This window comes from Genypterus blacodes, unplaced genomic scaffold (genome assembly GCF_046128005.1).
Source record: "Genypterus blacodes isolate CSIRO-AG114 ecotype Tasmania unplaced genomic scaffold, CSIRO-AGI_Gbla_v1 ptg000017l_1, whole genome shotgun sequence".
Classification (NCBI taxonomy): domain Eukaryota; kingdom Metazoa; phylum Chordata; class Actinopteri; order Ophidiiformes; family Ophidiidae; genus Genypterus; species Genypterus blacodes.
This window is the reverse complement of record NW_027466831.1, coordinates 3,319,905-3,333,223: the sequence shown is the minus strand read 5'-3', so window position 1 is coordinate 3,333,223 and position 13,319 is coordinate 3,319,905. Positions and strand designations below refer to the sequence as shown.

At 40.2% G+C, this 13,319-nt stretch overlaps 2 protein-coding genes across 2 annotated transcripts; both read left to right on the top strand.

Annotated features, from left to right (window-relative positions):
* The first annotated feature begins 2,719 nt into the window (after positions 1-2,719).
* tubb1 (tubulin, beta 1 class VI) lies at positions 2,720-5,649 on the top strand. Its single transcript, XM_076141326.1, has 4 exons — positions 2,720-2,836; positions 3,608-3,716; positions 3,876-3,986; positions 4,464-5,649. The coding sequence occupies exons 1-4, from the start codon at positions 2,780-2,782 to the stop codon at positions 5,591-5,593; spliced, it is 1,407 nt and encodes a 468-aa protein (XP_075997441.1). The 5' UTR covers positions 2,720-2,779; the 3' UTR covers positions 5,594-5,649.
* A 1,629-nt stretch (positions 5,650-7,278) lies between these two features.
* On the top strand, positions 7,279-12,896 carry prelid3b (PRELI domain containing 3). Its single transcript, XM_076141381.1, has 6 exons — positions 7,279-7,470; positions 8,387-8,555; positions 10,068-10,157; positions 10,598-10,668; positions 10,774-10,876; positions 11,007-12,896. Exons 1-6 carry the CDS (start codon positions 7,439-7,441, stop codon positions 11,121-11,123), a joined length of 582 nt encoding a protein of 193 aa, XP_075997496.1. The 5' UTR covers positions 7,279-7,438; the 3' UTR covers positions 11,124-12,896.
* Positions 12,897-13,319: the final 423 nt, after the last annotated feature.

Sequence of the window (13,319 nt, the reverse complement as noted above, 5' to 3'; positions counted from 1 at the left end):
TTTCCTCTGTGTACCATCGAGTGGCGCATTGGAAAATCGGAAACAGACTATTTTAAACACTGCAAAGAAAAACTACATTTTATATTGCTTTATTTTCTACAACGGCGCGCTCACCCTTGTGTATCTACAATACAGGTTGCTTACATCGTAGCTCCATGTATCCCCAAACATTAAAAGAAAAGAAAGTCCCTATTCATGCATAAAGTAAAACAGAATTACCTGGCTTTTAATTTGACGACAAACACACCGCTTTCCCGCTATCCTATTGGCTGCCTGTGTCCGGCTTGATGCAACTGGAATGAAGCAGCCCGGGTCACATGATTGCCCGGAGCGTCATGAAGCAGAGGTACAGAAGGGGAGAAGCGCCGTCTTTTAAGCAAAATCATCGTTAATCTATCTATCCAAAGGGATTTTTAGTATTTATTACACAGGATAAAGTTGAAGTAACAATGACAAATACTATACATGTACACATGATAAGTGACAGCATCCGTTTCATCTGTTACAGCTGCATTACTATTATCATGATAATCACCACAAGTCGAATAAAAGTAAGATCTCAGTGAAAACAAGATAACTGATAACTTCATTGTTGTAAGATTGAAATAGCATGTGAAAACAAATGTAATAGTTGGATCAGTGGTTGTCATTGGTCACAGGTCTAGGATTCTGATCTGGCTGGAGGTTGCATGTTCTTCATGTCTTGGTGGGTTTCCTTCAGGTGATCTAGTTTCCCCTTAGAGCCCCAATTGTAACAAAATGATTTCTAAACTGTAATGTGAGTGCTCATCTATCCGCCTATGAGCCATTCAGTGACTAAGAAGAAAAACAAAGCGTTGGATCAGGACTATTAGGACTATTAGGGACTGTAATCCATGAAACATGCACTATAACTCGTGGCAATCTGGTAATAGTTAAAGTTAATAATCAGTCTCTCTCTGTATTTGTGCTTTGACACATATGCAGCACTCAGACGGACAGGTGTGTGCACATTCAAACAAAAACACAAACACACACACACACGACACACACACACACCTCACACATAACCAAACACGTCAAAAGGACAGGAAAACAAGCTCAGGGCAAAACACTTAAAGGTCATCAATGACAACCAAATGCTGCTTTGGCTCTCTAATGAATCCCGGCAGACAAGTGAGGAAGTAATGATGACACCATCCCGTAACTGAGCTGGAGGCAAAATCTAGGTCTACGTGGACTGATGTATTGTGATTATTGTAATAAATATAATGCTAACAGACCTGTGGAGGGGATGGATCCCTTTCCAGTATGTATTTGGTGAAAACCACAGCCTGGACAGGTTGCTACCATGAACAAACACAAAGGGAGACAAACACGCACAGAATCTTTACTGTCCAATGAACCTGTTTGAGAAACTTGGAGTTAAAAACAGAGGGTCAGGACCCAGAGTTGAACCCATGACCTTTACACTTTGAGCTCTCATGCTGTCCTGTGTCAAATATCTTGATTTTAAAAGGGAAGGTGCTGCTTTTACTATTGCTGTCCTGAGTAACACAGTGGTTTGGAAGTAAACTAGACTTGTATACTTATCTATTAAACTCTATTTCTATTGAATTGTGTTTGTATCTTTATTTATGTAGCACACCTTCAGTCCAAGCATAAGGGAAAACTGGTTAGTAATATGATTAATCTTTATCATATAAATAAAAATACTGTACAGACATTTCTACAATTATTATATGTTATGACCACATTAGTCCTCTAGGTGGTAGCCTCGCTCATTCATTTCCTCAAGCATTTATTACTGCAACAGTTAGACCCTTTATTATTTATGCTTTGATTCTTAAGGGATTTTACTCTACTTTATGAAAATCCTGCATTAAAATGGTAGCAAATCAACTCATTAATCTTTTTAACCATGATCACTTATGAAGAGTCTCAAACTGAAGCAAAGGTCTTCTTATTCGAAGGGAGTTATCATGATATAGAAGGTATGATGGTGAATCACCTTGTAAAACCTCCTGTCACTGCCTTCTGTCAGACATAGCAGCTACATGTCATAGGATCATTTTCTAATGTTCCGTGTGTACAGTTTTTAATGACATGAGTGTTATCAGACCCTCGCCAGACAAACACACTGCCTCCATTCATCTTCACTTCACTTTCTTCCTGTTTTGGTTGGTGGCACATCGACAAAAAAGAGCAGCTGTCCTTATTTTGTCTCTCTCTCTTGTTCTCAGGACTTTTGTTATTTATCTACTTGTTATTCATCTGCCGTATTCTTTTATTTCTTAGTGGAATTTAGGTATTTCAATCCATTATTTACTCGCAGTTTGGTGTATAAATAGAAAGGAACTCAAACCTAATGAGTTACAAGTCAACATATTGAAAGGTTGGAAAATGCTCATTTCCATGGATACCTTAATAAATAAATAAATGTGAAATTTAAATGTAAACTGAAAAATGTTCAATAGGCAAATGTAGATGTAGTTTAGTTTGCTCAAAATAGAGTTCAGCTACAGTGGAAAAGTTCTAGCTTCATATCTTTATTTTGATCATTTTAGTAAGAAATGATGATTAACTAATCAACTAATTAATCAATCCTGTGTTAATTATCCTGGTATGACATTAGGAGTTCATATAATCTATTTAGGGTTCCTAATGTTAAAAGGACTCAAGTGTCACCCTGACATCACTGCTGACATCACTGCTGGTATAAAAGCCCAGTTAGAGAATTGTGGCATATCGCAGACGTATTTACCAGCTGTGTGTGTGTGTGTACTTCAGCCTGGCCATCATGCGTGAAATTGTACATCTGCAGATTGGACAATGTGGCAACCAGATTGGATCGAAGGTAATTTAAAAAAAAGTTTTGTTTTAAATTGTTAAGTTTATAATATGGCTTTTTGAGCTTTAACTGAAATATTAATGTTAAATATAGTTCTATCAGTAGGCTTCACATTAGTACTTAATAATATAGTTTGGAGAAAGACATTAATGGCACAAAAATGTTTCTAGAATATTGACTCAAAAATGTAGAAATTATTTGTAAGATAATTTACACTGTTTGTCGCACTTGCAATGATAGATGATAAAAAGCTTAGAAGTTGTTTAAACATTTGTTTTAGGTGAATTATGTTTCCAATGAGTGAGAATCTTTATGTATTTTTTCATTATTGATTGAATGTTTTGCATATGTAATGTTCCCTAATAATAAATAAACATTTGTCAGTTGTGAGTGACAGAGGGTGTTTTCACTGTGGGGCATTTAAGGAACAGATAAGGGGCGAAGTGAGACTGGCATGGGTGGAACCTTTTTTATCATGACAAACACAAAACAAGAGAGGAACTACACGATAATTACAGCTGCAGAAATACACTTAATGTGACATGAGAGATTGTGGAAGTTAATTCATTTATGTGACCTCTAGTTAACAAAGGTGTAAAAAAAAATGTGTGAATTATTCAGAACAAATGCTCTATTTGCAAAGTTTAAAATCCACTCACTTCTTTTAACAGCTAAACTTAAAAATATGGAGCTACATTTACATGTTTTTACTGTAAACATAATCAGCCAATGCAAATCTGCCAATGATTATACCTTTCTGTGTCTTTGTCTTTATAGTTTTGGGAAGTGATCAGTGATGAACATGGGATCAATGCAACAGGCCTGTACGAGGGAGACAGCCCCCTCCAACTGGAGAGGGTCAATGTCTACTTCAATGAAGCACATGGTGATATATTATATATTATATTCTGCTGATACATACTGATGACTACTTTGTTACTTTTGGAGCTATTCATTTCTTTGTATGTGTGAGAAAAAGGACATTCTCAAGTTGTTAACTTTCTTGGGAGGTAATATGGGGATTAAATCTCCATTCTATTTTCAGGTGCTAAATATGTACCCAGGGCCCTACTTATTGATCTGGAGCCTGGCACCATGGACAGTGTGAGAGGGAGCCGCATTGGAGCCCTCTTTAGGCCCGACAACTTCATTCATGGTAAGACAATTAACAAAAGATAAGGAAAATCATTCCATAGTGGCATGTGTAAAAATGTTGCAGTAAGACAGTAAGTGAATTTTTGAGGGCAAGTTAATGTAAGACAACGTAACTGTCTGATCCAGCCAGAGTTGAGTGAGCGTGGCTCATTCTGCAAAAAGTGCTGCATCTTATAAATAAATGTGTCAACTGTTACCAAACTTGGTGGACATGTGCACTCACTAGATGCAAATAATGAAGCATCAATGTATCTGATAACGAAGGGGTATGACAACAACTGTTACATTAAGTCAATAACTTTGAAAATAGACGTGTTGGAATCAAAAGTTTGTTGGTTTGTCAACAGGCTGGTAATCAATCAGGTCTGATCAATAACCTGTTAAAATGTGTCATTGAGAGAAGAAGCGATGATTACTCAGCCTTGGGGGATGTAGGTTACGAGATACAAACCTTTACTGTCCTGTTGTGGCGGCACAGGAAACTCCGGTGCTGGGAACAACTGGGCGAAGGGCCACTACACAGAGGGAGCCGAGCTGGTGGAGCAGGTGACTGACAGAGTGAGGCATGAGGCTGAAAGCTGTGACTGTCTGCAGGGCTTCCAGCTGGTTCACTCCCTGGGTGGTGGAACCGGCTCTGGAATGGGCACCCTCGTCATCAACAAGATCAAAGAGGAGTTCCCTGACCGCATCATGAACACCTTCAGCATTATGCCGTCCCCAAAAGTCTCCGACACAGTGGTGGAGCCGTATAACGCCACCCTGTCTGTCCACCAGCTCCTGGAGAACACAGACGAGACCTTCTGCATCGACAACGAGGCCCTCTACGATATCTGTTTCCGCACATTGAAACTGACCACGCCGACCTATGGAGACCTAAACCACTTGGTCTCCATGACGATGAGTGGGGTCACGACCTCCCTGAGATTTCCCGGACAGCTCAACGCAGACCTACGGAAGTTGGCCGTGAACATGGTACCTTTCCCACGTCTCCACTTCTTCATGCCAGGCTTTGCCCCCCTGACACCACGCGGAAGCCAGCAGTACAGAGCCCTGACGGTGCCTGAGCTCACACAGCAAATGTTCGATCCTCGCAACATGATGACAGCCTGTGACCCACGGCGAGGGCGCTACCTCACGGTGGCCGGCGTGTTCCGTGGCAAGATGTCCACCAAACAGGTTGATGAAGAGATGCTGGCAGTGCAGCAGAAAAACAGCAACAACTTTGTCGAGTGGATCCCCCATAATGTCAAGGTTGCTGTGTGTGACATCCCTCCACGAGGCCTTAAAATGGCTTCCACCTTCATTGGCAATAACACAGCCATTCAGGAGATATTCCGTCGTGTGGGTGAGCAGTTCGCCGTCATGTTCAGACGGAAGGCTTTTCTTCACTGGTACACAGGAGAAGGAATGGATGAGATGGAGTTCACTGAGGCAGAGAGCAACCTCAACGACCTGGTGTCAGAGTACCAGCTGTACCAAGATGCCACTGCTGATCTGGAGTCTGACGGAGAGTTGGAGGAAGAGGAGCAGAAACCCTCAGTACCAACAACTTCTCAGACTAAAATTCAGACGGAAACAGTGACAGAAACAACAGTAGTTAGTGACTAGAGGACAGGCGTACGGCAGAGTCAGTGGTGTGTAGGATTGAAAACATGTTGCTGTAACATGGGAGAAAAATGTGGGATTGTTTATATGAAAGGGAACTGATATGTTCTAGTTTTATTCATGTAGTCTTTACTTGATAAAAGGTTGCTTTGACAGAAAATACAATGTCTGGTATGCCAGTATGCTTTATGCTTTTTGAGTGTTTTCTTCATTTGTAAAGTTTGATTTAAATGTTTATGCAGTAAATGAAAGGAGAATTCAATGTAACACTTGCTGTTTTGTTATAGTGCTGTGCAGATTATGTGTGACGTTAACATACTATTTTATGTCATTTACAGATACACTTTTGTTCATTATTTCAGACATTTTTGTTTTAAATTGTATTGCATGTTTTGCATGAATGTCATGACGGTAATTAAAACACAGTAAAATAAACTTTACTTATCTCTCTATTTTAATAGTTTATATGAGCAGTCAAAGTGAACCAAACTTAAACGTAGTGGCTGCAGTGATGGACAGTGTTGTGATAGTGCAGTGACAGCATTTCTGTGGAAAGCTGTCACCCACTTCCCTCCCACTGCTGGTCTGGCACACAGAGATTACACATCACTTGGCCTGCCTGCCTGTGCTGTGTGATAAGCATGTGTGACGTGTAAATGATCCTTGCACTGCAGCAGTACAGTTGTCTAGACACATAAAATGGGATTACGGCGATAGCCTACATCTGAATATAGGTTAGGGTGACGCATACATTACATACATGACATAATATGGACATTTAGACCAATTACTATAAAAAAATGTATAAAAAAGTTAACATTTGAGTTAATATCCAAATTGTTGTTACTTATACAATAAAACTAGTAAAAATAGTACATAATACAAATACTGAAATATTGGAATTATTGCACAAAATCAAGAGATAGGCTGTTTGTGTTAATAGTTTTGGTTTATTTTTATTCTACACATATTTACAGTATTACCAATAATAATTTCAATAAACCCTGTTTTCCCATAATTACGTTCAAAAGACAAGTTTAGTTTATCAATCTTAAACGTAAAATACAATTGATTCATCGTTTGATGGCTACTATTGTAGTCACAAACGTAGTCTACATTATTCCTGACCACAGATCCTTTTTGATCACATTAATCACCTGTCACTCACTTTGCCTCTTAAGCAGTTTCAATCTGCATGACAATACCCAACTCAACAGTAATCAGGTCTGAATTGATTAGATTAACTTGAAAAGGATGACAGGCCTTGTTTCCTTTACTGTGTATTATATTAAATTCTTTATAACAATAATAACAATAATAGCCTTTAATTGATCTCTCCCTGATCTCTCTGGGTCGTGGTTGCATAAATCAATCAACAGTACTCCACATAATACTTCAAATGTGGAAGGATTTCAGACAAGGTTGATCCTGTTGCATCAACACTGTGTTTACTGTCCTTCTTCCAAGGTTGCAAAGGAACTCTGACCTTCACCGAGACTAACTGTGACGTCAACTGAGAGCAAAACACTGACCTAAAGCTAAATAACAACAAGTTTACAGCAGCTTCAACTATCTACGTCCGATCAATCAATACATTTAATTCATAATAAAACCCAGTTCTTGCGTAACTGCTGCAGCATGTGGAGGACCGGCGGAAGTGCGTGTTAGGCATGTGATGATGTGATGTGACAGCCCGCTGAAGTGGGCGGGGCCGGGTGATCGTCTTTGAGCGTGGTACAGTGATTTCACTCAGTGTGACCCTACCTGCCGGCTCATTCTCCCCCTCACACACCCTTCATCCCTCCTTCCCTACCGACGCCTACTGTAACACGGGCACACCGGTCAACCATGAAGATCTGGACCTCCGAGCACGTATTTAAGTGAGTAAAGTGTTTGTTAGCGCTCCTTTGTCACTCATACGGAGTCCTTCGCCTCCCCTCCCCCAGTGCGGCTGTCAAACGTCTTTCTGTCCGGCAGTGACACTTCGGTCACGATTTGTATCTAATCTGGTGATTGACACCCGAGAATCGCTAATTAAAGCACGATTAGCTCGTTTGTAATTTAGCCTCGGTTGCTAACTCCAGATTACCCGCAACGTCACGTGCTTTCTTGCGTAATATCGCGTCAAAGATGCAGACTAAACACGCACCTATTTGAAGAAATGTTTAAAATAAATGTACAAAATTAAAACGCGAATGCAACATAAGAAGAAGGGGTTTAAACGTTGCCGCTAAATTGCGTAACTACAGCCTCTGAGTCCCCGGAGCGTTACCTTTACCCTACTTCGGCGTCACTGTTGCGTCACCCGGCAACCACGTTGCAGCACATGCCTCCATAGCAACCATTCACTACCACTGCCGCCACTTTATTTTATCAATGGCAGCGTTATGAGGCGTAAGACCTGTATTGAATTTTGCAAATAATAGTATAGAAACGATAATTAAAAAATAAACTTAGCAACCTTTAGTCGTGCAAAAGGCTTGGGATGTTTTAACAAATCCACCTATCTAATGAGTATATGTTTTGCTTTTTGATTATTTAATTTAACTTAACTGCATTAAGGATCAAGGGCAAGTTGATTAGGAAACCTAGTGATTTTTATTTACTTCTTTTATATAAGAAGAAAGTAAGATGTGCGTATCAGTTGTATATGATATGTGTTTGTTTAAATGTCAGGGTGACTTTGCAGGGGAAGTTTTAATCTGTTTTTAAATGGAACATCCAGCAGAAAGACAGCTATCAGTATAATGTATTTGTATGATAATCATTTTGAATTGTGAATGTTTACTTCATCAGCCACCCTTGGGAGACGGTGACCAAGGCTGCAATGCAGAAGTACCCAAACCCCATGAACCCCAGCGTGTTTGGAGTGGATGTGTTGGACAGAGCAGTGGACGCACAAGGACGCCTCCACAGTAAACGGCTGCTCAGCACAGAGTGGGGCCTTCCCTCTATAGTCAAGTCTGTAAGTGTCAAACATCTCCTATGCTTCAGTACTGTTAGCCTGTAGTTCTGCATCATTGTTGTGCTTTGTAAGGTAAAGTAGACCCAATATATATGGTTTTCATATTGTAGTACGTACAAATCTGGCTAACACACAAAGGAATTCAGTTATATTTACAGGCAGTTAAGTAAGTAGTGGAGATAAGTTTAAGCTGTCAAGCCAGTGAGGATGACATTCACCCGTGAGGCTATTTCTGTTCAAGGGAAGTAGTGCGGGCCACCTGACTGAAGCCAGGGCCAGTTTACGGCTGTCATAGCGCCATTTTTGTCACAGGACCTCCATAACCCAGGGACAGCATGTGATGTAACTTTCCGTCGTTACGCCAGCTTGCATTGGGGACTGACTTCCTTTCCATTTGTAACTGTACGCGGCGTGGACGCACAGTCCAGTGACCTCCAACATCAACCTCTTCAACGTCAATGTCTCGCGCTGAGATACGAGGTGTTGCAGACTTGAGACCAGACAAAGAGGCCTCTCTCTCTCTCTCTCTCTCTCTCTAAAACACGACACTCGCACTGTTTCTTCAACGCTTTGAACTGAGTAGTGATGAAGGTAAATACAGTTACTACCACTATTGAGTGAGCCTGTGCAAACGATAACCAGTTCAGTTGCTGTGTATTAGCACTGACCTTTGGGGATGAGGGTTAAGTCAGAGACATTGTTGGTGAACAACTCCTTTTATATCCAAGCAATGGATCATTCAGACACACTGATTAATAGCTCATTAACATACAGTATGTAGCTCATAACTAGATTGTCCCAATGGAAATCCTTACTGAGTAGTAGTAATAGTGTAATTTCCCTAAGTTTTCTTTATAAATAAAACATTTTAAATGGGTTGTAAGAGGCTACATATCCTTAAAATTATAAAAGTATTAATGCTTTTTTACACTTTGTTGTGTATGTATTGCTGTGCTGATCTGATGACTGAGGCAGTGGCTCAGTGGGTAGTGCTTTCGCTTGGGAACCGGAGGGTCGCCGATTCGAGCCCCTGCCGAGGTGCCCCTGAGCAAGGCACCGAACCCTCAATTGCTCCCCCCTCTGCGAAGGGTGGTAATGTAATGTAAGTCGCTTTGGATAAAAGCGTCTGCCAAATGATCGTAATGTAATGTAATGTAATGACTCTTCAGTTATTTGTGTCTTATACAAAAATACGGAGCTTACATGAAGATGTCTTGTGGCTAATGGTGAATATAACTTTCACTGAGATGTATAGTATCTCTCAAAGATGTGTAACTTCAGTTCTGTTCAGTATCACCACCCTTTTAATGATATATAGGAAAAAGAACCCCATAAATCATTAATATGCCCATTTATTCTACACAAAACCAAAGTCACAATGTGTTACAAATTTTATGAAACTCTAGGAAGTGTTATGAGAATATTGAACAAATCCATTCATGTGAAATCCTGAATGCAATTGATTTAAATCTTCACTTGCAATAAATTCTCTTTCCCCTTTTTGCTCCCCAGATCATCGGCATCGCACGAACATGCACATACATTCAGGAGCACTCGGTCGTGGATCCCGACAAGAAGACTTTGGAACTTCAATCCTCAAATGTAAGTCAGAGATCAGTGTCATGTTTAATCCAAGGGCATTGTGTGATTATTAAAAATTCATTTCATTTCCACGGGAGCTTTAAAGTGCGTTTTCCATTGCACATATACTGAAGCTGGTTCATTTGCTTGTGAGGTACATACACTTTCCCTACCAAATCAGTTGGGCTGCTTGGAATACGTCCTGTAGGTGTGTGTGCAACAAAACATGGTTAAGCCGTCTCGCACAATCACGACAGAACAGAAGACGACTTTCACTGTGATGGAAACACATCACGTTTGTGGAATGAAGTCTTGCTTGTTCTGAGGGTGAATGGTTCATAATTCAACAACGATGTTCAGCAATGTTAACAGACTTGCGAGACTTGTTGTGACCTAGAACATTTGAATGACTGTTTGAACTTTTATTAAATTGTGTCACCCTTGTATCATTTTCTCTTTAGATCACCTTCACTAATTTGGTGTCTGTGGATGAACGGTTGATTTACAAGCCGCACCCTGAAGATCCAGAAAGGTGAGTTTGTAAAATGACAGGCCTTGTAAAATGATACAGATGAGAGGAATATTTAGTTTTACTGTCTAATGCTGTTAATAATAAGAAACATTTCTGCCCCTTTAGAACGGTACTGACTCAAGAGGCCATCATCTCTGTGAAAGGCGTCAGTCTAAGCAGTTACTTGGAGGGAGTTATGGCCAGCAGTATGTCATCCAATGCTGGGAAGGTGAGAGTTCCCTAGAATTTAGAATTTTTGATTGTTTTATTTGGGATCCTGCAATTCCAACTTAACTATCAAGCAAAACTGCGCCAGACTCCAGGCTGTGAACTCATGATTTACATTTGATCTCAATCAGGGACGGGAAGCCATGGAGTGGGTGATCAGGAGACTCAATGCAGAAATAGAGGAGCTGGCAGCCACGGCGCGAGTGACCATGCGTACACCCTTGGCTGCTGCGGTCACCGAGCAATGACATCTGCCTCTTCATCGCTGATCAGATTCAGCCACCAACCAGCCTCCCCTGACGGTGCTCTGATTCCCCTTTTTTGATTCTCTCGTTATTACTATCTACATTAGATAATATATTTTAAACAGCAGAATGTAACTTTTTCAGGGGAGGGGGATTTGGATGGACTGCAGTGAGAGACTTGCATGGTGGGGGGTTGTCAAACTCAGGGACAAGAGAGGCAGTTGTCTTTGGGAGAGATGGCGTAGGGTTTTTATAATCGGGCATTTTGTGACCAGTTGCCAAAGCAGACACGTGTCTAGCTTCTCCAAAATGCCTCTGCCAGCAGTCCTCCATTCAGTCGGCTCCCTCTGTCAAAGTCTGCGTGGGTTTACATCAAACGATTGTAAGATATGTAAAGTGGCTGCGAGAAATATTGTAGCCGAGCTACGGTGGCAAGAAAACAAAGCCTTTGTTGAGGCAGGGTCAAGTGCAATGCATGTCGAACGCACACGAAACTAGTGTCAGATTAATGGCAGCCATTCTACGTGAAATGTTAATGAAGCATTTCATTTTCGGGTCTCTTTGTTTAAGAGCCACGAACAAAGTTTTCCAGCACAACCTCAGTAGTAACACGCCTCTGTACCAGGCACATCTAAGCCTCAATGTTAGTACTGTTTTTTGTTTCGATGTGATGACTAATATTAAGTATTTACTCACAGTAAATGAAGGAAGGGATCAAGGCATTTGCCATATTTTGTTTTGATGGAGTCATGTTAGACCACCAACTCCAAATCATGTATCGGACGTTAAAACTGTACAGTAATAGTTGACATACTGTATATATGGTACCTGAAATGCATTTGTTTAACTTGCTTTACTGATAAGCAACGGAATACTGCGTCCCATTCGTGATCCACAGAGACCAAGCATGTTCTCTCATACTTTCATTTTCAAAAAGAAAAGCTACTGGGGAATTTGGAACTATGTTAGCACTATAAAGACACAATGCGTGTACAACAGGAATTTGAGAAGGTTTTGTTGTCTTGTAACATTGTACCAGTAGCATGGTGATGGTGAAGGCTTTCATTTCTTAATATATCTGTTACTGTGAAGAGAAGAGTGATATTTATTTAGAAAAACTGCTTGGTTTTGAATGAGTGAGTTGAGATTTGGTGAATTGTGAATTATGACATCCTAAGTTGCAAGCTAAGAGTTATAAGTAGTTTTGTCTCTAAGGGTAGTTTGCCTCCAATAAGAACGTGGCACTTTAGTTATTTATCAGTTCAATAAGCATATGGCCTGTAATTCCTCATCTTTAGTCTACCTGAGCCTTCTGGCTGTTGAAATGGAAATCATATATATTTTTATGTTTATTGCGTTGTTCTGTTTTTAATCATTTTACAGAAGTACTTACACAATATAAAGTATAATGTATATTTGTTATTTTATTTTCAAGTAGCAGAACATCTCTGAGAGCGAGAACACTACAGTCACTGAAATGCATGCATTCCAGTCATCACTGTCTGTTAAACTATGAACCTGTATACAGGAGGTGGCCTGTACAACTGCATTCTCCTTGCGTTGGTATATAATCCACAAATGGTCTCAACAGCCACATACTGCCACACTGTGGCCAAATGTCAGACATTCAAGAAGAGCAAAAGGGTTCAAATTTGTATGTAATATTAGTTGGGTTGAAACGATGGCTAAAGTGAATATAATGCTTCTGTTTGGAAGTTGGTGTCTGGCACATGTGTTATGTTGGTATATCTGCAAATAAAATATTCGGAAATATCATCTGCAGTCTTTGCCTTTCTCTCTGTGTGGAGTGTGTGCCAATAATGTACTACTGTATGTTTCAGCTTTTTTTCCAAGTTTTTCCCTGTGGAAAAAAAGCTGATTTTAGATTCAAGGAATTCAAACCCCCAATGAAAGATTTTAGAGGAAAAAGATGACATACAATGGATAGAAGAACCCACATGCCCTTGGTGACACTGCAAGTTTTTTATGACTTAAATCCTGAAATGCAGACGTCTGTTCATTTCTCCATTTATTAAGGAAACAAAGAGGCTCCAGCTGATTTCAGATGAGCCAATCACATCCAATATCCTATTCAAACAGTGATCCAAGGGCCATACTGGGATAGCCATGGTGTACAAGACTCTTATTAAAACATGATCTTTTTTACCTTTATTTTTATGTGACATGTAATGCTGTGCA